Below are 26,541 nucleotides of genomic sequence, written 5' to 3' on the forward strand. Positions count from 1 at the left end.
CATTTTTCTCCACCCGCCACTTGAAAACACAGCGAGCGCACGGATCTTTCTGTGAGAAAGAGAGGGAGAAGGGGAGCACAAAGGACTTGTAAGGTCGCATTTCCCCACTCTCCCATCCAAGCCCGCGCAGAATTGAAAATGACAGAGAGATTTAGTCTTTATTATCCTGAGGGGAAAATAGTTATTGAAGCGTCGCCCCGGCGCATTCTGCCATTTTACCTGAGGTGGAAAGAGTAACACGGCACTACAAAAGGGGAGGTTGCGAGGAGGGGGAAGGCAGCAAATAAAAGGAAAATAGGTGGAAAAAAGGAAGTCAGAGGCACAAACAGCGCTAACAAAGCTAGCTGCTTTTCATAACAATGGCGTCATGGCTGCTTACAGCAACCTGTAGGGCTTCGATAAGGCTCTATTAAGGCCAGTTAACCTCACCTAAGGGGAACACTGAGACAGCTTAGAGTATTTGAGCACTGAGAGGAAAAGTGAAAGGAAGGCACTCCGTTGGCCTTTTCTCTGCTTTCAGACTCAACAACATGAACTCACACACACACACACACACACACACAAACACATACACACACACTGCACATATTCAAAACTACCCAATTACTGTACGCATTCTATACAGCTCCGGTGGAGAGAAAGAGGCTCTCCCCATCTGTGGCTGTGAAAAGCCTAATTGTTATTATCATTATTCAAAAATGCAAGCCATCCTCAATGAAGACGATAATCATAAAAGAAACATGAGGCGAGGTAAACAAGTGGCACCCTCACTCCTTTCCTCACTGCAAGAAATTTCAGTGGCTGATAACTGACTTTTGTCCCATGCTGCCTCTCTTGACTGGAAATGAGGGGAAGGAAAGAAGAAAAAATAAAAACACTAAAGCAGTGCACAGAATTGGATCCAGTTATTTATTGATTACACACAAAGCACTTCTAAAGCTTCTAGGTCTTTTCACTGTGGTGGGAGTAGATAACTGCATTCGAGCGGGCCCGCGCACCGCTAGCTTGCAGAAGGCGTCACCCAGTACCTAGCTAAACCCTAAGACCCCGATTCATCGATAATTAATGGGGATGTTGGCGCTAATCCGGTTGGAGATGACTTTTTTCCAGCCTGCCACATCAATGGAATAATCAAGGGCCTAAAACCCAGGCCTTTGCTCCCCATTACCTCAGGCAAAAGAATTCCTGAAAGCATGCCTGGAGGGCACCTGAATTATATACACCATTAGGAGAGAGAAGCTCTCAACGATCCATACGCAACAACACTCTTGGCTAGCTTTCACTCTCTCTCCGACTGTTCTGGCAGAAGGAGATACATATGCACACATATTGAAGGCTTTTTAATGAACCTCGTGTGGAAGTGGAGGTGATGCTATGGAGGTTGGGGGGAGGGATAAAACAAGGACTTGCTTTTCATAGATGGTGCGATACAGATGCAAATGCCACCCACTGCACATTAATAATGCACATATGCATGTAAAGCTGGGTGGCAGGGCTGGGTAGGTAGGTTTCATCACCAAAAAGTTCAAAAGTTGGATTCGGCCAATAGCCACATGGCAGGTTGAAGTGCCTTTAAGCAAGTCAGTGACTTCTGCCAGTTTACTCCAAGTCGCTGGATAATGCTTGAAATGTAAATGTATATGTAGTCTCACACTTTCAATCTACACTCAACCATGCAAGAATAAAGGATTAAACGCAAGGATTATTTTCATTAACAATTAATCTGTTGATTATTTTTTGGATTATTCAAATGAGGCTTTAAAGTAACAGAAAATAGTGAAAATCGGTCATCACTTTTTAAGAGCCTGAGGTGATGTTGTTAAATTCCTTTTTCTCCCCACTAACAGTCCAAAGATATTCAATTAACAAGGACATAAAACAGAAAAAAAGCAGCAAATCCTCACATCTGAGAGCAGGAAGTGGTGAAGCTTTATGTTTGCTTAAGGATGAATCAATTATGGTTGTCGATTTACTGATCCATTAATTGATTAATCAACCAACTTTCAGCATTACACTCATACAAACACACCCATACACACACACACACACACACACACACAATGTAGCCCTTCCACCCAGCTCACAGACCTCTCTCTGTCTAAAACCACACTCACATTGCAAGCTTCAGTTACATCATTAGCTCGGGACAAATGCAGCCTGAGCTTAACAAGTGAGATTTTTTTCTGCCCACTGTTTCAGGGCTAAAATACACCCACCCCTCTGTCTCTCTCTTTCCCCGTCTCCCTCTACGTCTCTCTGCCTGGTGGAAAAGAGGGGTGAGCCGAGCTGAAGCCTTGTAATCTAAGACCAGATTTTCATTGGAAGCAAATGCTTTCAATCCGTTGTAAAGACCGGCTCATGTTCAGCAAAGCCTACAATAACAAACCTAGGGGCTTGTCCCATGCGAGTTGGGAAAACAGAAGCAAACGGCTGGAGTACCAGCTCAGAGTGAGTGAGTGAGCGAGTGAGCGAGTATGCATGCAAGTGAGCAAATGGGAGAAAGTGGGCGAGCAGGAGGGCTCAGGAAGAGGTGAGAAATCGTGAGAAGCATGGAGAGAAGGGGAAGGAGAAAAGGGGGGAAACAGGAGAGAGGAAACAACAATGGGAGCAGAGAAAGAACAGAATGAGTAAAAAACTGTCACGAGAAACTGCATGATTGTTGCCTGCGCTCCCTCGCTACTGTTAAATCACAACAGCCCATCTAAACTGAACCCACTTTGATCATTAAGACTTCTTCTTAACATTGTATCATGTGGAACTTTATTATATACTACTGTATGTCTTACATATTTTTTTAATTGAACTTTTATTTAACAAGAAAGTATCACTAAGAGCAATTCTCTCCTTTTCAAGTGCTCTTTCCAGTCCGGTAATCGAACCAGTAATCTTCCAGTCACAAGCCTGCAGTCTAACCTTTAGGCCACCAATGCCCCATATAGCACAGTATTATACTGCACTATATCAGCCACATTTACAGTACTACGTCTTAACTATTGATTTATGGCGAATAAATTGTTAATGCAAGCAGCAACTATAATTTTCAAAACCCTTAATAATGACCCTACAGACTATCAAAATCACTCCAAAGACCCCCAGCTAATCAATAATTTCGTACAAACCAAAATGATGCATACAGCAATGTGAAATGATGTATAATGTGAGGGAGGCAGCCTGCGTTACATCTCTTCTCACATTTTTCTGTCTCCTACCATGTGAGAAGAACATAGAAACACTATTTATCGTACAGGATCTTCTCAATACATTTGCACAAAATGTTCAATGACAATAATGACCCTGATTCGACAGATTGTAGGCAGAGTATGACCATTCGTGTCACCCATATTTAAAGCCTTAAGTCGGAGAGGGAAACTCTAACCCCTCCCAATATTCCCTTCTTTCCTCTCCCTTCCCAATACTTCTCCTTAAGTCTGACCCATAGGCACTTACTTTACCTAGAAGGGGAAAAGGAAGGAGGAGGGCTGGGGAAGGGCCGTCAATTTTATTGGCATTTCCATTTTCACTGCAATTTGATACCAATCACCTCTGCGAGGTCTGGGGCTAATTTCTGCTTTTCTTTAACCCCAGCGAGCGAAGAAAGAGTGGGAGGTGGAAGGAGAGAAAAGAGAAAGACTGAGGAAGGGTGAAGCAGGAAAGGTGTTGAAGCTGTGTCTGGCAGCCATGTTGGGGAAATGTCAACGGTGTTACCTCAGCCTGTGAGTGAGTCAGAGGGAAGGCAAGAACAGGGGAAGAAATGAATGGTAAAGGGATGGTTAAGAGAAAGAGAGAGAGCGAATAAAAGAAAAAGAGGGCGCTGAAACTCAAGCCACTGACGAATGATGATGGAGAAGGAGAAAATGATGGATAAGAGAGGAAAGAACTATTGTGTGACACACTGGAGTTCACTGTAGTTACCATTAGCAGATATTGTACCGCAAGATCAGATATTTTGGTGGGGAAAAAAAAGGACTATGTTGTCACTGAACATTCACATCCAGTACCAACATTTTTGCAACTTTCCAAAATACGTTATTTAACAACATTTTCTCATTATGTTGAGAGAAAACGTAATTCAGCCATTATTACATTTCTAGCAAAACTTATTTGCTGTCTTTAGTACTATATGTAGCACCATAGAGACAGAAGAAGTAGTCAAGTGGCTCGGATGTCCAATCTGGGGAGTAAATATGATAAAATTGCTGCTTTTCTGGAGCGCTGATGCACACCGATGTCAGGAAATAAGACAGGGAGCACGAGTGTTTTGTACTCAACAGACCAGATTTAAATGTTTTTGTATTCTTTTGTGGTTTTTAAAGTGGATCACTAGATATTTAAGCAGCGATTTCAAAATCTAAGTGACTTAGTTGTGATTTAAGTGACTTAATTAGGCCTCAGTCATGTCACCTAATCTGTTGGTCGGTCAGGCGTCTATTGTTTTTCTGACCCAATTTAGATGAAATGTCTGTATCCCATGGAAACTGCGCTCACACAGGTCCCACAAAATTTGACAGCTACGGTAGCTTAGAATATAGCGCTTTTCAAAGATGACTGATGATCACAGTTACACAGAGCTGAGGTAATGTATGGTATGAGCATGTAGCTATTATGTTAACATTAATAGCCGAGTATTGTTCCTAGCTAATGAATTAATTATGTAGCTTCTCTGTCCACTTTGTTTTCAGTCAGTCAGGTCTTGTGTGTCTGTGTGTATCTGTGTGTGTGTGTGTGTGTGTGTATTGTGGCATGTTGATACATATTAGGCAGAAAGATATGCCCTGTCTCCTTCTCCAAGGAGTATTTCTTATTTTTGAGAGGTCACTAAGCTCGTTGAAATCTGAAATTACAGAGTTGAACTCGTTAAAGTAAATATTTCACTTATTTCATTGAATGTTTTATATTGTAGGAGGAAGTGCATCACTGTCTCAATGTCACCTGTCAAACAGTGGCCACATACTCTGTTTTCTTTTGGTTGCCATGATTTTTTGTGTTTTCCTTTTTTGATTTCCAATTTGTGGTCGTTGAGCCTGTACTTGGTTAGGATCTGTCTCTGCTTTTTATCTCTGACAGTAAAGAGATATTCTGCCAATTCATAATTTCTTTTCAGGGCCAGATAATATTCTGATCTATGTTGGCTTTTAGTTTCTTCTTTCCAATGTTCTGAATAGGTTTCTTTACATTGCGTTATAATTTGGTTTACTCTGATTGGTGTTTGGAAAGCAGTGATGGCGTGAGAATGGTCAAAGTGTGTCTGAGAAGGGGGAGTTAGTCTCAGCACCAACTAATATAACGTTTCTGGACTCTTTTCTGGGCTCGGCTCAGCTCTCTCTCACACACACACCATTCTAAACATCTTATTAATTTATGTATTTCCTTATTAATTTATTAACTGACTACATTCCATAGTTAGAAAATAGCACGCTTGCTAGCTAATTCTTGTCTCATTTGTGGTCTGATAAACAGTAAATTCATCAAATCCAGTGCCCCATATCGCTGTTTTCCAAGCTACTGTAGCGGTCATATTTCGCGGGACCCGCATGAACACGGCTTTCATCGAACCATCGAGCCTATCACCATATGGAAGTGGGTGTGGTTTCATCTAAACTGGGTTGGAAAACCGATAACCGCATCAGTCAGTTGTCTTCTCGTCAACTAACATCCTATCTAGTAAGCCAGTAAGCTAGTCAGTCTATAAAGCCAACAAGTCACCTTGTCAGTCACCTGGTTAGCCCATCAGTCAATCAGCCAGTGAGGCAGCTCATAAGCCAGTCAGCCAATGAACCAGTCAGTCACTCTTGTCCATAGACAGGCTGCCAGGCTCATTAAGAGCATCAGCAGCCTGTAAGCCTGAGCTGCATACATACAGTGTGAAGCGGCCAGGCTAGCAAGCTCCAGTCTCCCCATGAGGAAAAGCCACAGGCACAACTCTGGGCATGGCCCACTGATCGGCCATGACAATGTCTTTGCAACTAGTTGGAGGAGGGGCTGGGAGGGAAGGGGTGAATCAATGCAGGACGGTGGGGGTGCAAGTTCGTGTGTGAAGAATGCATGCATGCATGGATGTGCATTCGTCTGTATGTGTGCGTCTATCTCTGTATTTCTTTATGCATGTGTTTCCAGCCACAGAAGCTCTGAATGTCGTACGTGTGTGTGTGCATGTGTGCACGCGAGTGTGCATGTGTGTGTATGTGTATGTGTGTGTGTGTAGCAATTAGGGAGCAGGCCAGTGACTGGAAGGAGCCAGGGGCAGTTGAAATGCCCCGGGGCCAACCGAGGGAAGGAATATTTTATCAATCCCCTCACATGCTGTATACACTCTTACACACAAACACACACACACACACACACACCGTGAACAAACAGTTAATGACGTAAAAACTAGGTTAGCTTTCGCCATGCATTTCCACTAGCTTCGTTAGCATTAGCTAAACAGACACTTATTTCTATGCTCATTCAGCTTGGGTGGCTTTTATTTAAGCCTTTTCCGCTACTTCATGTTTCATTCCTGCCTTGCCCTCCTTCCTACTTCATTACTTTTCTTTCTCCTCTCTCTCGCTCTCTCTCTCTCTCTCTCTCTCTCTCTGTCTCTCTGTCTCTCTGTCTGCTGGAGTGTGGGGTTGGGATGGAGGATATTTGCACAGGCATTGTTATCTTTCTTCACTGTAGGTTTGAAGTTTTGTAAGTCAAACAGCAGCAAATGATATTTCACTTATAAAATCTGGCTAAAACTGAGGTAAAACCGGCTTAACATCGTTCATTATCCTCAGTGTTGACGTTTTCGATCTACCTCTTTAACTACTGCACACTAATGACGCTTCCTCTCTTCTGTCTGTTCGTCTCCCTCTCCTGTGTGTTGATCACTTCCATACATCTCTCTGTCTCAAGGCATACCCTGACATTATCAAGCAGTATCTAGGCTAATCTGTTATGATCTGATTATGAACCATCTCACAGCGATTGGTACTACCTGCCCCCTCTGTGCGGGCACATGTGCCATTCCAAGGTGTCAGCCATTTTTCTGCTGCCTGGCGGATTAACAGCTACGGATTCACCAGTCAGTCATCTGCGAACAGCGATCATGTCAGGCACGTCGCTTCTAGCGCAACATGAGAGAATTATGACATTTAGCTTTCTAATCTTTTTTTTTTCTCTTCATAGGAGCACTGCCGAGATGAGGAATAAGGTTATGAATATTAGCTTTGTGCCAGATGTCATGAGTGGGATCCTGTGTGAGGAATCGTTCACAGATGGCCAAACGTTTTTGGAGGATACAGTGAGATGTTTTTGCAAGGTTTTATAGGCCGTGGATGGACTGAGAGGGAGAAAGAGTGGAGACAGGTCTTTTGAGTTTATGACAGTGCATTTAGTCTATGGGCAATTTGTTGCAAGAAAGAGAGAGAGTGTGTCTTTCACTGTGAGTGCGAGTGACCTGGAGCTGATCTCTCATGGGCCACTCCTAGAGTTTCACACCCCAGAAAGCTCACATGACCCTGGGTTGGCTGCCCAGGCAAGGCCCAGGCCTCAGGGGCCTGCTATCCTGTTCCACATGGGATACACACATCTCATATTGGCAGGCGAGAAATTCATACACACACACACACACATACACACACAAAACATGATACACAAAGCACACACACATGCTGGTGTATATTCACTAAAGTGCTCTCCCTCTCAATCTTTCTTTCTGGCACTCACACACAAGCACACGCACCCTCGCACACATAGACACACATTACATTCCCAGAAATCCTCAGAGGGGTAAAGAAGGGCTCGCAAGAGGGAGGGAGAAAAGAAAAAAGTGGCGTTTATTGTATTCAGGCCATTCATAAGCTCTAGACTTGGAGAGGGGGGTGGGGGGGTGCAGGAGGGTAGCAGGCAGTGGGGGGTTCCCTTTGCATGGCTCTGGAGGCCCCTCCCATCTCCAAATATTCTGAACATGCAGGAATTCCTCGCAACGCAATTCCCAAGTAGGGGCACATTTTCAAAAGCGTCTCTCCTTTTAAAGCACCGAAAACAGACACAAACTTGAACACACTCACATGCACCCTTTTCCTAGGATCTTTCAATAAGGCAACTTTCCAATAATGACTACTAAAGTATACTAAACCAACATACACACACACACACACACTGACACACACACACACACACACACACTTCAATACAAAACACTCTCTGTGACCAATGCTGTTTCGCCTCCCTTTTATTCCCGAGGAGGAGGAGAGACAGAGAGAAATCCCCTCGACTATTCTGCGGATAATGACATGCGCTGTCGACAAAACAATATGGCTAGTCTAGACTTCCCTTCCTGCCTTTGCCAGATAGAAACTCCACTATTTTCAGATCTTTTGCTCAAAACTTCCGCCAACGCATTTGGATCATGTGATTCTGAAGCGTAGATTAATCTTTGTAGAACATACAGCAGCTACAGCATAATGAACAGAAAGATTAGGTAGACAGATAAAGTTGTCATTATTACAAGAGAAAGGAAAACAGGGCTTGCCAGGTAAACAATCAGGGGAGACCTAAGTAATTGCTTCCTGTAATCAAAGACAATTCTATTGAAGTAATTACAGTAAATAATGGGTGCTACGCAATAACAAAGCAGGTTACTTTGAATGATGACAGTTTTGTGGATCAGCACTGACAGATTCAATAATGACAGTAACTGGTGAGTCATTTACAAGGGTTATTTGTAATTAAAGCACACTGGAGACTTCTTGTTGTGAAAATCTGAGCCAAGTTTGGAGCAATTATTTCATTTGGGGTGATCTGATGAGGAGGAGATCAGAAAGCCAGTGACAGGGAATGTGTTTAACTAACAACAGTAAAAGAAAAAAAAAACTGAGCATATTAAGGAGTTAATTAAAAGTGTTCCTCAAAGCTTGAGGTTTAGGGAGAGAGATATAGGGCTTTTGCTCCAGTAAGCAGACATTTGCTTCTCCATTAGTGTCATATGAACATGTGTGCACATGTGTACAGCTGCACATGCAAGAGTTAGACACCTTGGGCTGTAGGAAATTGAGCTGGGTATTTCTTACTGTTGACATTTTATAGACTAAATGCTTAATCAGACTAGACAGGTATAAATATGTATTATTGCAGCTGTAGTGGATTAATCAGGTCACCTTTTAGAAAATAGTGAATATCAGACCTGTGTTGTTGCGGTCATTTTCTCTTTGTGAATGTGTTCCTGTGCTTCTGTGTGTTATGGTGGAGGCCCATCCACTGTTGGCTGTGAGGGGGGGGGGGAGGGATCAGGCTTGTTGACATAGCCATAGGTGATGGCAAAAATGTCAGTGTAAATGTGACTGCTCTCTCTGTGCCATTTTCCCGTAAAGGGTCATCACCACAGGCTGCCTGACACGCTGGAAACTGCCTCAAGCGCGGGGTACCGGCACGACATTAAACTGCAGTATGCCCCCACGCACAGATACACACACACACACACACACACACACACACACACACACACACACACACACACACACACACACACACACACACACTGCCTTTTATTCCCACTTCCAGATCAGTCGAGAGAGAAAGAATGAGGGAGAAAGAGACAGACGGTACAAGCTAAAATGAAAGTGTAGGGCGATGAATTCACCCTTTCATGTTGAGCACTTTTGCTGTGTAACTATTGATTTTTGCCCTCTTGCCTTTGTGTTGCCGTTTTTCTTTTTTTTCTAACCTGAAGATAGAAGGCCAGAGCCAGTTCAAATGGGAGCACTTGTGAGGGGGGCCCACGGATTCTTCGCCTCAGTGAAGGGAAGTCCTCACACTACACTTACACACCAACACACACACACACACACACACAACGGTAAGATTCCTGAAATCGTGCCTCTTTTGCTGCTTTCTCACTCTTAACGCTCACTCTCTTGCGCTGCCTCTCAGATGGCTTTTGACACCTTTGACTCGCCGAGCTCGAGTCAAACCCAGCACACGGCGAACGGGAGCGAGAGAGAGGGAGAGAGAGTCAAATGGACTATGGAAGAAGGGAAGGGGGGAAGGGATGGTAGAGGACAAGGACTATAACAAAAGCTAAGAGCACTTAACAGCACAATGGCACGGCGGTCCTTTCCAAAAGTCAGCTGATGTGCTGAAGGGCGTTCCAAAGTCCTTCAATGTAGACATGGGACAAAGAGAGGGAACCTTCAGCTAAACTAAAGGAAAAACATCCTATTTTAACTTTGTTGTGGACTAACATGTGGTGAAAAATATATTTTTAGCACCAGAAAACTAGATTTACTCATGGAAGGCTTTTCAGAAGCTATCAAAATATCCTCGTCAATCAAGTTAAACTGACTATAAATTAATCTTTCTTTGCACGAAGACACTCAGGAGCCCGCTACTAAGCAACAGCATCAAGGTAACATTTTTAGCCAAGATGAATTTACTGAAAATACATCCTTTCAAATGATCTGTGCACACACTTTTAGATGAGTTAAATTTAGTGAAATTATATCTTGCAGCACTAACTTGTTTAATTTCAACCAGTCTATCAAAGCAACCAGTTTAATGAACTAAAATTAAAGATCCCCTCCAGACATGTATTAAAACATATAAAAAGACTCTGTTTGGAATAATATTGTGCGTCTGATATGGTTTTTCCACAAAAAAAAGTGTAATTACCATGTTAAAATCCTTAAATTATATCTCTTCCTTCTCCCTCATTAAAAATTCCAGAGTCTATGAATATGCAAATATATTTCATTTCAAAAGTTTATTACTTCACAGAAGATCTCTCCTACTTCACTGTAAAGTCTATTCTCGGTGTATGTGCACTGGAGGCTTCAAGTTTCCATATCACACTTGTGTGAGTTGAATATAGGATCAGGATTGGCTCCAAACTATTTGTGATGTCACAAATCATACTTGTAGGTCCGCCCCTTACAAGTGGATTTTCAGTGAGCTCAGAGAAACTTTCTACTTTCAGCAGATGAATGTGAAAACTGCTTTCCAGTGTCAAACTGCACATATATCATTCTGCACAGTGACGCTTAAACATTCAACTGAAGGAACTAGAAGAAAAACATTTTGAGTTGAGGGAGACTTTAAGTAAAAATGTATAATTTTTGTACCAACAAATTGTCTGTAATCACTTCTTCATATTTGGGGTGTAGGTTCCATTAACCAAAATTAAGTTTCCCAGGAAGTTTATTTTTCAGAGCTAACGTGTGCAGCACTCGTCCGTGTGTGCATTTTTCCACATGGTAACTATCTGAGTGACACAGCTTCTGATAAACACTTACAATACACAAGGATTTTCCCACTCATGCTAACCTATCGGCGCCAGCCAGCCAAACTGCAGTATGTAGTTAGATAATACAGGCATGCCAGCCCTGCAAGCTAATAATAGCACATTAGCTTCCAGTAAGTTTTTTTTTGGAATAACAGAAGGTTTTAGTATCGTGAAGGAGTAAAATATAGTCTGCACCCACAAGCTCAAGTTACTGAAGGGGTGGTTTGAAAACAGGATAAGTCCTTATCTGAGCGACAACCTACTCTCTTTAAATAGTTTTGGTTGTTGAGCTTTTCCATTTACATTTCAGGGTTTTAGCTGATTTTTAATGAGTAAACAGATCAAGTGTGTGTGGCAATTTTTTTTTTTTTTTATTGGATGCCTTTTTAAAGACTATTAAATGAACATTATAGATTCTGCCTCCAAAGTAATGTTGCATCCTCGCTTCCTCCTCCTTGTCAGCGTGTCCTTGATAGGCACAGGATGTGGTGTTGTGGGGATGTGGGGGATTTGTAGTCCTATCAGCCTCCCCATACGCAGCCCAGATAAGGCTTTCGGGACAGGGGCAGAGGAAGAGGAAGTGAGTGGGTTTACAGCAGACCTACTTCCTGTGGACCATGGGCCCATGTGGACGGGAGTGATATGCCCCCCGTGGCCGCCGGCACCCTCGTCACACAGTCCCACCAAGTCACTTCCTAAAAGAGGCAGCCCTCTCTGAGGGTGACTTCCTGTAAGAGTATGACCTCTCTACCACTAAACAGAACCTCAGCGGAACAAAGACCTGGGACTACCCATGGGAGCTTGTGTGTACAATTCATATATGCAATGTGTGTGTTTGTGTGTGTGTGTTTAACACTGCCACTCAGGCCTTTACTCCAAAGGTTATCACCAGTGAGAATCTCTGCCCCCAGTCCCTGCTCATCTCTTTGAGTTTCACTGGCTCGGAGCGAGAGGGGATGATCAGGTTACATCCAAATGTGTGTGAGTGTGTGTACCGCAAGTGGCATGCCTTGTGTTGCTTTGCAAACACACAAAGTAAACGCCCTTGCTGCCCTCCAGCCCACCCTGCTGCTCTTGTGTTTACCTACAGGTATTTGTTATCTAGCTTCTCTTTCCTCTCTCTCTTTCTAAACTCTTAAAAAAGCTTGAGGTCTTTATCTCTCACTTGAATCCCTAAAGCAGGTATCCATGTCAAAAGGACCAAGGGGAGGGGGCCTCAGGAGGCAGCATGTTTGGTCTGGGTCAGCCCTGGGTCAAGCTTTGGCCCAGTTGACACACATAAAATCAACCCTCCAACCTCCCGCATCCAAGGTTACTCAGACTCACAACGCGCCCAGTCACCTCAAACACGGTATTTCACATCTTCGGGCTTTGAAGTGACATTATTGCCTAGACTGAAACAGAATATTTGAACAGGTAGATGTTCAGAGTCACCTGAAGCAGCAGAAACGGTTGTAAATTGACACATTGATTATTGCAGGGATCAAATCTGTGACTACATCATACAAGAAAAAAAACTACACAAGGGATCTGATATTATTTGCACTTGCACTATTAAGCGAGCGCACATATGCAGAAGCCAGGTTTGAATGTTAGAAGCTAAGGGAACCCTGACAAAAATCAAAGTGGCATTGACCCATATTCAATGATTTAAAAAAAAAAAATCCGCAGGGATACAGGTTTTGACCAAAAATGGCACTTCTGCTGGTGTTTTCCTGGCATGAAATTGGCTTTGTGCGAGTGTCGTTTGGAGAGCCGGCTGGTAAATTCTCCCGTTCTTTTGTTAGAAAAGGGGGGGCTCCATGCATAATGGTCTTAGCCAGGGAGGTCTGGAACTGTGTCCATAAATTGAATTATTTCAATTTGAGGGAGAGAGAGTGAGAGAATAATGGAGAGTGGCTGTGAGTGTGTGTGTGTGTGTGTGCGTGTGCATGTTGCATTTACATGTGAACATATGCATGTGTGTTGATGGAGAGGGAGACTCATTTTTATTCTTCTACGGGGCTCACATTTACAAGTGAGAATATAAACCAAGTTGCAGGAGATTACAGAGGAGGCCAAATGTTACCTTGCAGCTGGAAGCTATAGTGGATAAAAAAGACCGCTGGTCGAGGCCGCCGCCGCCACAACTACAATTTCCTGTCTGAAAATTACAGTTTCACTATGACATATCTTTCTATTCTTACAAAAGAGATTAACAGCACAAAATAAAAACAAATTCAGTGACTCTTTGAGGGACAGTAAAGCAAATTTAGAGGCTAGACAATTTGTCCTAAATATGTTCTTCTAAAAACCTTTTGAAGATGAACTCTTCAGTCATATCTACATGTTGAGATAAAGCCATCTTCCAGCTTCGTAAACGCTGAAACAACAGATATGTGAGTGTGATTGTATGTATATGTTTGTGTGCTGAGGTGGGGGTGGGGTGAAAATATTCCTGACACAATATAATCGGCAGGGGACCATATGGCAAACTGGCAGCAAGCTATTTATCCTTATCCTCTTTGGAGGCTAAAATTAGCACTTTGCTGTTTGTAGCTTTAAGCTGGACTCCAACTACTGTGATAGGGCTAATAATAAAGAAAAAAAAACAGCCCAGCTGGCATAACTACTCCGCCTCCTCTACCTTCTGTTTCCATCCTTTTCTCCCTCTTGCTAACTTTCTAACTCTCTCTGTCTCATTTTCATCTCCTTTTTTTCAATCTCATGCAGAAATAACCCTTCCTGGCAAAACCGCCCTTCATTTTAAGACCAAATTGTGTTAATCTGACCATTAGGAACTGTATCAATATCATATAAGTGTTGCTAGAGCCAGGTTCCCTTATAAGCCCGTATGTCAGGAAAGCCAGGATTTCCTGAACACGGACCCCCTCGGCTAGCTTAAGACCGTAGGATGATGGGGCTAATCTCTTTATCAAAAGCTTAAATAAACGTTGCTGCTCTGTGCATGTGTGTGTGTTTAAGTGAGTTGCTTGTTTGTGTGTGTGTTCGTTGTGTGTGCCAAGGGGCCAAACAATGCTTCTCCACTGAACAAAGTGCTAATACTCTGTCTGTTTGCTCTCCCCCTCCTGCCTCCTCCATTCCTCCTCTCTCTCTCATTCTCCCACCGTACAAGCGAATGCCCAAAGTATGTCTCTTTCATATTCATCTAAAATTGATAACTCTATAAAAAAAGTGGTTTAATTTTTGAAAAGTGAAATGCATAAACAGGCGGAAAAAGCTCATCTGGCCCCAGACTCCTGTCATCCACTAGCAGAGGTGGATCAGGGTCTTCCCTGAAAAGTTAACATCTCTCTGATCAGGGGCCTCCTGGGTCCTGAGCTCAGCTCCTCTTCAAGGGATGATTTTCTGTCTGTGAGAGCTTGCATGCGTGTCCCAGTGTAATTCCAGCAATTTGGAGCTGAATTGAAAGCAGACAAAATAAGAAGAGTGCAAAATTTGTCACAGCGTAGAATGGTGACAATTTGTCACCATGCTACGCTGTGACTAGTTTCCCATGGCAAGATCTTCCACAGACACACACACACGCAAATAATTTCACAAGTGAATGGGCCTGCTTAAACTTTTTTATCCCATTCATTTGCATGACAAGCGCATTACCACATTTAAACTTGTTACTTGTCTACATTTGCAAATCACAGTTAAAGAATTGCATTCCAGAAGGAGATATCCAGTAATTTGACAAAAGTGGCATCTTCTTTTTGGAGATGATTACACGAGAACGATGCAAATTATGGTGCTTCATACAGAAATAAACCTGAATTGAGTCCTTGGTTGACACTTTTCAAACAAGATCTTGAATTTAGAGGTACTGAATGAAAACAGCTTCATGTTTAAATGTACAAATCATGTGTGGAAAATAACTCCTCTGTTCCTAATTTTCATTTCCTGCATACACACACACACACACACAGAAAAAAAACTGCTCCAGATAAAAATCAAAAAAAAAAAAATTCCACGTTTACACATTTAACTTTCTTGTCATAATCTCCCCACCATGAAACACAAGAGACCTCTACAAGGCAAAAAGTGTGTGTAAATAGTATCTTTTAGCAAACACCAGTAATTAGATATAGGCATTTGGCATTCACGCCAGTCGCAAATTAAAGAAGAGCGCTTCCTGTAAACAAACAGCGAGAATGTGTCTACATCATTAGCGTGCCACAATTATAACATGGGAGCTAAAGATACATTTCCCTCCCGCTTGCACTCCCTCACTGGAGCAAATGAAGTAGAACCTCTTTTTTTTTTTTTTTAAATGAATGGCTGTTGTACCCTTTCTTGGAACTGCAGTCAACTACATGGTCTGATCCAAGTGAATTTATGAGTAAAATAAGGAAGATAAAAGGCAACTTGGTAAGAAATAAGCAACATAAATGATACCGATGTTTTCATTTGAAAGGCTCTCTGAACAGGACACATCCTAAGCGAGCAGAAAGGTTGAGTAAAAGCATATGAGAGATAAGGGGAAAAAAGGGAGAGAGGAGCTATTTCGTGTGCATGCATGTCACGAATGAATATGTATTTCATGTAAATTGTGCACACAAGGCATATTGTAATGGTCTGGGCTAGACTTTGCATTTCTTTGGTCATGCAAACATGCCCACATGTAACCAACAGACGGAGAGAGAGAGAGAGAGAGACAGAATGGATGCAGGAGTGCTATAAAGTAACAGAGAGAGATGGGTAAATCGATTCCTCTGAATATCATCAGAGAAAGTGAAAAACAAGCACATAGTGAGATTAGAAGCCATGGCGAGAAAAAAAAAGGAGACAGAGACACAGACGTATGTGAGAAAATAAAGACACGGACGTGTGCAAATATAAGGGCTCACATGATGATGTGTACACATGCTCAGCAACACGTACAGCACATAAATCCCAAAGTCAAACAGTCAAATAGCCCCTGACACCTTATCAAACTGTTTTATGACTATTACCTTCCCACAGAAGATATGTTCACTCAAGCCAATAAAACATGAGTTAGTGGACCTGATTGACAAAGCAGAAGATGGTTTCACATGTGAAAGGAGAGGAGAGGAGAGGAGAGGAGAGGAGAGGAGAGGAGAGGAGAGCTTGAAAGATGCCAATAGAGATGGTTGAAGAGGGTAGGAAGTCACTTTGTTTACCTATATTTTAGACTCTTTTCTTCCACATGACCCCAGCGGCCGGGTGACACCAGCCCTAATCCTAAAAGCAAACTGGCCCCCCACTGTGAGAACCTGATACAATTTCCTCTTTTTCGAGAGGGGCAAACTCAGGCCACTCTGAGTTTGGTTATTGCCTAGGAGGCAATAAAAAGTAATCGAGGGCTATCGTTTTCCGGGAGGCGAGTCGCTACATGTTAGTTGATGCGTCGACCGCCGTGATAGAGCGGGGTCGTAAAGATCTCAGTGAATCTGGGAGAGCGAGGTCGTGATTGGACACTGAAAGGCCAAACATCTCTTTTTCCCATGTAACCACAGATAATAATGTTTGAGATGCAGTAAATCCAGTTGAGCCTGAATAAACTTTGCTACCGGCAACAGTGAGTTGTTGTGGGGTGTTTTCTCAAGGTATTTTGAGGTGTAATTACCCTTTATGGCTTTCACATATTGATTTTCATAAACAGCATGTGAACAGAAAGTTAGGTTTATGTTCCTGTGACCCTGCAGATACTAAACAGTTGTTTTTTTAATGCATGGACACACTTTTCTTTAACCCTCAAGGGGACGTAGCGTAAGTTTAAGTTGGCCTGGCCGCTACTCTTTCACCTCTGAACCGGCAGAGAAGATATTGCTGTTTGCTAGCACCGGTGTATACGCCTCAATAGACTCCCAAACAACACTCAGCAGCACTTAACACACTCATCAGGGATAACTGCTCTCTCTCTTTCTCTTTTCCTCACTCACTATAGAATTTTCACACACACACACACACACACACGCTGCTCCAAAATGCTTTCACAGCATTCACTCCGAGATTCTCTCCTTTCCTCCTCATTTTGCTCCGTTTCTTTCATTTTGTCTGCTTCCTCTCTCTCTCTCTTTCTCTTTCTTCCCGTGTTCACACTCTGAGGAAATCAAGGAGAGAATCGTGTTTGTATCTGCCAGCTACTGTACTTACACACACACACACACGCACACACCTCCAGTAGTACAGACTGCAGACTAATCAAGGGAGCTGCACACCTTTTATCTATACCACAGAGCCTCACATTTAAAGAGATTACCAGGAAAGCTGGACACCAGTAAGACAATTACCGGACGGAGGATCTTCCTCAATAACGTCTAGACAATGTCTAGACAACCTGCACGCAAAACTGAGTACTGTTTCTCTGAATTTCTATCTTTCTATTTGCGGATGTAAAAAATAATAATTAACGCTTTTGTTATGTGCATAGCTGGATAAAAGCAGAAATTAATGCTTTTGAAAATGTCTTTATTTTATATTAGTGTCTGGTTACGAGCTGAAATTTCACCAACCTTTCAATTGAACGTTAAATCGAACTGCTTTGTAAGAAATTAAACTGCAAGAGTATATTCATACTCTCAAAGTTGTCATTGTATACGTGCCAATGCAACCAATACGTGTTTTTATGTCTTTACAGTTCCTGTTAATTAAATTGCATCTAATTCTCCTCCACAGAAAAATTTTCAAGAGCAGCTACAGGCTACTGAGAGAGAAAAGCTAGTCGGGGAGGGGGATACATACAGAGAGACACACACAGTTCTCTCTTCCAGTCTACTGGACAATCGGACCAATTAATCGGTGACTTTGAGGGGGCCACGTGAAGCCAAGTGATTGGACGAGCCAAATCTGGCTTCTGATTGCCTGGCACCCCTGTCCATGTCCCAGTTTGCCCGCCCCAGCCCTGGAGACAGGCCAATGAGGAGCCAGAAAGCAACAGCTCCTCTGTGGCCTGACCTTGTTGGAGGGCACAGAAGTCGGAGGGTGGATGGATGGATCACAACATCGGGAATATTCTAGCCTGATCGATGAGAATTCACAGCCGATGGAGGTTTTATACAGTGATTCAGAATGAACGGGATGATGCTGTGTCAAGACATGATATTAAAATACATATTAAACCAGGAAAGCTGACTATCCAAATGTCTTTTAGAGCCACATCCTGGAGACGAGGGAAGCCAAGTGCCACATCCTCCACCAAGATGATCCCAGCTGCAATTCGAACTGGCAACCGTTCGGGGCAAAGATTTCCTTTTCAACCATTACCACAGGTCTTTGCATTTGAGTGATACTTTACAGTGACTTCCTGAGCTTATTTGTTTTCTTCCATTTGTTACAGGGCTTGTTTTCATTCAGTCTCACATCAAAGTGGAATTCACTCTAATTATCAAGTGCAATGCAGGAGATTAGTCCAGGACAAGGAAAAATTAACATATAAGACTTACACATATGCACATTTAGGTCCGCCAAATAGCAAATATCAGCATAAATTTAGTGTTCAGCATTCTTGCAGCTACACCAGCCAAAAAAAAAAAAAAAAAAGCCTTGGAGCTAGATATCCGACCAACAACCAGAAATCTCAAGCCACTACTCAGACACTAGAAATGTATGCAGACAATAACACATAGCCTTACAGGGAGCTATTTGCCTTGGCGCGGCGCACTGTACTCTTTACAAACGGTCTGGGTAATTGGTGATACATATCTAATATCGCCAGTCATCGCCTCACTCCCTGGATGTTTCTGACAAGCGGAGAGGGAAACCCTGTAGCTTTCAAAAACAGAGCAAACACTTTGCTCCGCTCCTCTGCTCGACTCACATGCAGCTGCCCGATTCAGTGCCTGAATGTTATTCTGTTTCCCTCGCACGCCAGGCCCTCGGAGAAGCCAAGGGGTGTCCTTACAAATTCACACAGGCAAAGAGGAGTACTTTATACTGGGAGAAAAAGAGACAGCCCGGTCATGTCCGTGAGGGACCCCCTTCCATCGCAGGCATATATGATCTGTTAGCTTTCCCTCTGCCCTTCAAGCATTACTGTTCACAGAAAAGCATGATCCAAGGCACAACAGCTACAATGAGGTTTCTCCAGAGGGCTTCTGGGTATTAAACAAAGGGGCCTGTTGGCAGGAAGCTAGCTAGCAAACAGCTGGGCTAATAGAGTGGGACTAATTAACTACAGGGCCGCTCTCCGACTCTCCCTGTCGAAGCTTGCTGGATGTTTACAAAGATCTCCCAGAGAAAAGGAGGAGAAAAATAAGAGGCTTTCTTCTTTGTCTGCTCTTTAGGGAGAGAGGAGACACCCAGGACCGATTTTAATGACATGTGTGAAGCAAATGTGATCCTCCCTCCATTTGTTTTTTTCTGAATGCCAATGGAATTTAGTACTGAAAAATACCATCGGCATTGTGGTCAAAGCATAAACACCCATAACTAAGAACTCAGCATGAGTATTGTCACCACATGCAAAATTTAAAAAAGTAATTTTTTAAATTGCTCTCACTGTCACTGTGACACTGACAAAGCACTGCAAAACATCTGCTGATGAATAAAAGGTCTGAGGTTTATCATTAAATATGTGACTTTAAAAAAAAAGACATTATCATGTTATGAATTTGCATTGGAAAGAGTATCTTCTCTTGCAAACGGGTTCAACAACATGCACAAGGAGATCTCTGATCTTACATAACGCGGAGACCTCCTAACAATTCCTGCAGCTCTTGGATTTGAGAGTGTGAGTGAGTGCTACGTTTCCGGGTAGGCATGAGGATTTTTTATACCAGTGGGCAGTGAACCGTTCAGAGAAGAGGGCAGAACGGAGCATGTGTTTGTCTCAGGAATAGCCTCAGAAAAAAGGCTGAGAGCGAGGAGACTGGAGTTCACTAGTTAAAGGCCCTCGACCATCCAGCATCCTTCCTCTGAGCTGTTTCGCTCTGCTGGAGGGGGAGGATGGGAGGGAAGAAGGGGGCAAACACAGAGCAGGACGATGGTGAGACAAGCTGGGAGGAATTAGAGGAAAGATTGAGCGCAAGAGGAGGTGTAGAAAGAGAGTAAGAGGGTGGATTGATAGACTGAGGAGAAGGAGTGCAGGGGGTGGATTGAAGGATGGATGAGAGGGAGAATGGGTAAAGGCGAGAAAGATAGACATTAGCCGGGCGGCTCTACAGGCAGAGGGGAAGAAAATGAAGAAAGTGGAAGAGAGAGACAGAGAGGGAAAGGTCAGTGAGAAAGCAATCTGTGAAAGGTAGAAGAGAGAAAGTGGTTGGGGAAAATACAAGAGAAAACATGAAGAAATCGTTAGAGAGAAAGGGAAATAAGAAAAGAGGGTGAGAGAGAAAGAAAGAGCAGGAGGAGGGGTGAAGATAGAGAGAAATAAAGAAGTCCAACTGAGAAAGAAAGATGAGAGAGAAGAGGAAAAAAAGAGATGATAAAGTGGGAAGTGGAAAGAGTGCAAGAATAGCAGAGAGACAAAGATGACATAAACACATAAAGAGGGTAAAAGGAGGAGGAAGAACAGTGAGAGCAAGATGGAGAGAGTAAAAGGAACAAAGAGAGGTGAGAAAGGGAAAAGGAGGATAAACAAAGGTAGTGTTTTAGAGTGAGTGGGAGGCATGGAAGTAAAAAAAAAAAAAAAAAAAAGGGGGGAGGAGAGAGAAAAGCACGGGGATACATAAGGAGAGAGAAACCGACTGAGAGCGAAATGAAAGAGAGAGATGCAAAGAGTAGGTGGGAGACAAGGGAAAACAGGAGAAGACAGGGAGGATGCAAAGATGAAAGAGCTAGAGAGAGAGAGAGAGAGGGAGGAGAGACGGCGGGGTGAAGCTGTCGGGGAGAGAGCGAGCAAAGTGCCAAACAGATAAATAACCAGCTTACTGGGATTACCAAGTGACTGACACACAATTTGCCAGAGCCGATATGACGTGGCAGTGATAGCTCTTAACCCATATAAACCTGAAACCAGTCCAAGATGTCCCCCGGTATTTGCTGTTGTCACTGTGTCCTGATGTGTGTGTGTGTATGTGTGTGTGCACCCACATAAACAAAGCAATCACACACACATATACAGACATCAATGCATCTGCAAGTTTCAGAAAGAGGTTGAAAGAAATGTTTATTGCTACCTAGTTTTAAAAGCCTAAATTAAGAAAAATACACGACATGGCCAAATGTATGTGGACAGATCAGAAACTCTCACTCCAAATCCATGGGTATAAACATGCTGCCTGCACTCTTCTGTTAAGGCTTTCCAACAGATTTTACCTTTGGCCATAGTGCAAGTGGAAATATAAGTTCATTAAAGTTATGAAACTATAACAACAGTGAATTAATAAAGTGGCAGTAAATCCAGCTGTGTTTACAGATAATAAAGCTATCACAGCCACTTTGTACAGTCTTACATTTACCTAATTTAGCAGATGTGTTTCAGGAGTTGCAGATACCAACATGCACGCATCATGTTTAGCTCCCAACTCTCCTGTAACACGAATCAAAGCGCTTCATTCATTAAACTGACACATGCAGAATGTGCACATTCATACACACACACACACTAACCCACATTTTACCCTCTAATGAACTTCCACAACAAACAGAAACCTACAATAACCCGGGGAGAGTCGGAGGAGAGAGAGTGAGATATGAGGAGATAGAGAGAGATGATGGCAGAGGGAGGGAGAGAGAGAGATGATGGTAGAGAGTGAGAGAGAGAGAGAGAGAGAGAGAGAGAGGAGGCGGGCCAACATAAGGAGTGGGCCTATAATTGGAAAGATGTGAAAAATGAAGTGTCAGTTTGGTCAATAGAGGGCAAAGGTCACAGAAGCAGGAGCCCAAACTCGGCACAGACCACGCTCATTAGAGTGACCAATCAGATCGTGCCTGGCTGCCCAAGACCATTAGTCATCAAAGGTAGAGGCGTGCACACACAAACACACACAATGTTGCTTTGTCTTCCCCTGTTTCCCTGTAATTTGACTCTATTTTTATCAGTCTGGATTCCTCTTCCATATCGTCTGTCTATCTTTTATTTTACCTCAACTAATGTCTCACCTCTTAGTCCCTCAGCTCCTCACTGTTTCTTTGCTAGAGAGAGCATTACTGAGTGAGAAAGCAAGACAAACAGAATGTGATAGAGTGCGAGAGAGAGAGAGAGAGAGAGAGAGAGAGAGAGAGAGAGTGTGTGTGTTTGTGTGTGTGTGTGTGTGTGTGTGTGTGTGTGTGAAAGACACAGAAAGAGAGAGGATGAGACAGAGTGTGAGACGGACAAAGAGACAAAGAGAGAGACAGAGTGTGTGTGTTGACTATATAAATGGCTGCTCGTTGGAGTGGAAGGCATGGCGGCGCTCTCTGCTCCCACCCAGGCTCTGCCTCCTGGCACTGGCAACCCTGCAAACTGCTCGCCTTGACATCGCCTTCAATAATATATGAAGTTGCTTTTTTGCCTACAGTTTGTTTGCAACGCCGCCCCCCCCCCCCCCCCCCCCCCACCACCGCCAACCCATTCTCCCACTGCTGCCTCTCTCTCTCTCTCTCTCACACACACATGCGCGCACACACACACACAGATATTCTTTGAGTGTACACACATCCAGCAGAGTAGTCTGGTCAATGAGGGATTACAGACTATATATTGGACTCTTTAAATTTTAGGTTTAACACAATATAAATTACAAAAAATATAGCTAAATTCTGTGCACATGTTACATCTTGCACATTTAGTTATAGTTCATATCCAGAACATTTTAGTCTAAGTTCAAGTGCATATATTGTCAACCTGGAGAGAGGGTTACAAGCTTCAAAGCCAACACTTCTTGATGGGAGATGTAACTAATCATTAATGTCAGAAAAAACCTCTCCAACATGCCAGCTTTTCGTGTTCTGCAAATTATAGCCTTGTTTTTAGCCTAACTGCCATGCATTTAATATCCACTAAGGATCTGAACTGGTTTTTTATGGGCCTGGATTTCCTCAAAGAGGCGCATGCAATCCTCCAAACAATACTAAAACATGAAAATCACCATCTTGTGACAAGGTTTTCTTATGAAAACATCAAAATATTCCTGAATGCTCAGAAAAAATCCTTCCAGAGACTTAATTGGTTGGGAGTTATACAAACTAAATATTGAAATATATCATTTAATACCAGCAAATGCACACAAACCTAATATGTTTGGGATGTAAAGCTAACAGCACACTGAGGGACTGTAACTTAAAACAAACACAAGTCACAGCATGGCACAGGAAGTCAGAAACTGCTCTCTGATGACAGGACCTGGGTACGAGCCATCTACCACACCGTGTCTGCTCTTCCAACGTGTCCCTAAGCAAGACAATCCAGACGCACTCCTCTCTAACTGACAGCAACCTCTGACCTCTCTGTGAGTTATTAGCAGCAACTGCATGCTGTTGCAAAAGCTCGTTCCCTCTGCAAACAGTGTAAACACGCCTGTCAAACCTTATCTGACTCCATACTGAAGTTTACTATTATGTACTCGATGTATATGTCATATCTGATAAACATACTCAGCACCTCGTTCTACATGTTAACCGTGTTCCTGTCCTCCCCTTCACCTCCACCTGATGGATAGTAAAAAAGATGCAGACAAACAAACTTACCCTGTTCACTGCTGTTGTCGCCGCTGTGTGATGTGTGTCCGCCGCTGGACGGTCCCGGTGTGCCTCCAGAGCGTGTGGACGCCGTGTCATCATGATCTCTGTTCCAGGACGTCTGTCGTAGCAAGAGAGAGGACAGACAGTTAATCTAATGTCTTTTTTTGTTGTTTTCTTCTTTCATCTTTAGTTGTGTTGATTTTATTTGTAATTTCTTTTTTTTTAGAAAGCCTTAAGCTTGCATATTTTATTGTCTTCTTTTGAAATTTTATGTCTATATTTACTGTACATTATGTGCAATGAAGCGTACACACACACACACACACACACACACACACACACACAAACTCACAACTAAATTCATCATTTGCCAACTCTCAGCCCAGTCACGCAGTATGTGTGTGTGAGCCACTGCAACAATCTTATGGAATGAGGATTATTGGAGGCTCAATGAAGAGAAAGGCCCAGACGAATAGCAAGCGAACATGTTGTATTAGTTCCCAGCTTTCTGAGGCATGCAATCCACGGCTGCCTCCATTTGGCTCAAACCACTAGCAGATGAAAATACAAAACAGCTACAACTTAAGATAGGCCGCAGCAAGCGCCAGGGAGTGATGTCATCGACACAGAGCAGACCAGAGAGACGGAGAGAGAGGTAAATAACTCACAGTATTGCTGCTGAAGTATAAATCCTCTGTTTTGTCCAAAAATTAAACAAAATATAGATCCATCTAATGTAGATTTAAATTTCATAACAGAGCCGAGTCAGAGACATAACCAAATAAGCTGAAAAGTTGTCCCACAGGGTTTTTCTCGAGTAAAAATGAAACCAGAATAATGAATGACCAACTGAACTGAAACTGACATTATATAGACAAATAAAAAAAAAGTTTCAGTATTACCACAGAGAGGGAGTTCATTCTTTTCTCCAGAAGTCCGAGAAAAATTCATAACGACTCAACAAAGACTAGTTACTTCCTCCTGGTTAGTGTCTTCAAACACAAGCAGCTGACTAGACAGGAGAGACTCAGAAGACCTGGATTTATATATAGCGGTGTGAGTGTGTGTGTGTGTGTGTGTGTGTGTGTGTGTGTGCGAGTGTGTGTGTGTCTGAGGCTAGATGAGTGTCAGCTGTATGGCAGGGAGCGAATGGTCCATACAAACACACACACACACACACACACACACACACAAATGTGTTCAGACACACACAAGTAAGCAGACATCAAATGCAAACACACAGACAGACATAAACATATTAACACACCTATAGATTTGGTGCGCATACATTTATGCACACATACACACTGCATAAACTGTTCAACAAACACACACTCATATCACACTCTGCCCCATACAAAGCCGCTACGTGCTATTGAAACTAAACCAGATGTTACCTCTTATCTCTCGGTGCCTCTGAAAAGCAACATTAGCGCTGAGGACAGGAGAGAAAAGAGACTTCAAATAGAAGGAAATGGAATCTAATGTCTTATCACATGCGGCTAGCTATCACAAACAAACACGCAACAACAAAAAAAAACACACACACACACACACACACACACACACATACACACACAAACACTTACTCAAGCCTACTCTGCCGCCCGCGTGAGCCTATCTTTGCTCTGTCAAATCAAATGAAGCAGATATCAAGGGGCAATGTGGTGTTTGCATCACGCTTTTAGGTCTACGTGACGAAATGAGTGATAGAAACCCGCATGGAGGAAGAGAGGAGGGAGAGGAGAGGAACACACTGGGGAACAACTGGTTTCAATTGGGATACTAGCGGCGTTGCCTTTCTGAGGAGGATTTGGAGTTGAGTTTAGCATTATGAAAAAAAAGTAGGCATTAATTCATGACACAGGGTTTGTTTTAAACAAAATGTAGATGGAATAAAATAACAGAAAAGAATATACAAGTCAGCAAATTCAACACATTTGGGGTCTATTAGAGCTCGTTTGATGTTCCTGGGCTATGAAATTATAATCCAGTGCTTACATGGACGATATAATCGTTGTTTTCCAAATTAGGCTTTGAGGCTTTGCAATAAAGAGGAAAGTCACTGCACAAAGGCATGACTGGGATAGTGATTGGGTAGATAAATGTTGATTTAAAGTGGGATAAGATACCAAGAGGATCTTTTTTTCCACCTCTTACAAATTCTTTTTTGCTGACCGTGGAACACTGAAAAATGAAACACCCGTGCATGACCGAGTAACTCCAGAGAACATCAGAAGTGAGGTAATCCAGACCACATGCTCGGCACGCAAACAGTTAACGCTGGCTTTTGCCAGCTCCTCCAAAAGTGCAGTTTTTAAAAATGAGCAGAACTTGTTTATACAGAGCTATGTGAAAAAGAATAGCTCAGTACCCAAGGGACCCGGCACGGCAAGTATTAAAAAACCCAAGAGCCTCTACTTGCAAAAAGGATATGTTTTTTTTTTTTTTTTCATTTTCTTTTTGTTTTAATTCTGTTACAAATTCCACTTGAAAATATAATTAGAAAGTGGAGGGGGAAATGGCAAACTACTGCATTAGCTGTAATTGAACAAAAGAGCGCTTTGCCTGCTGGGAGGTGGCCGCTGAGGCCCCATGGGAAAGGGGGCGGGGCTGAGACAGGGCCTGGTGGCATCTCCGCAGGGACGGGGAGTTTATTTATAATCACAGGCCGCCCTTGGACGGAACAGGCCCGGCACTGATCTAACACGCAATTAATACACACACGGCTGAGATCACACAAC

General features: G+C 42.9%; 1 protein-coding gene across 11 annotated transcripts in view; it reads right to left on the bottom strand.

The window, feature by feature from the left end:
- Nucleotides 1–26,541, bottom strand: part of LOC122997539 (homeobox protein Meis1) — a 165,933-nt gene that overhangs the window by 44,593 nt on the left and 94,799 nt on the right. For all 11 annotated transcript variants that reach the window (XM_044373743.1, XM_044373742.1, XM_044373744.1 and 8 more), the window contains one exon: nt 23,804–23,915. In XM_044373743.1, the coding sequence (XP_044229678.1) occupies nt 23,804–23,915 (112 nt within the window). The remainder of the gene's footprint in view (nt 1–23,803; nt 23,916–26,541) is intronic.

This window comes from Thunnus albacares, chromosome 14, assembly GCF_914725855.1.
Source record: "Thunnus albacares chromosome 14, fThuAlb1.1, whole genome shotgun sequence".
NCBI classification, from domain to species: domain Eukaryota; kingdom Metazoa; phylum Chordata; class Actinopteri; order Scombriformes; family Scombridae; genus Thunnus; species Thunnus albacares.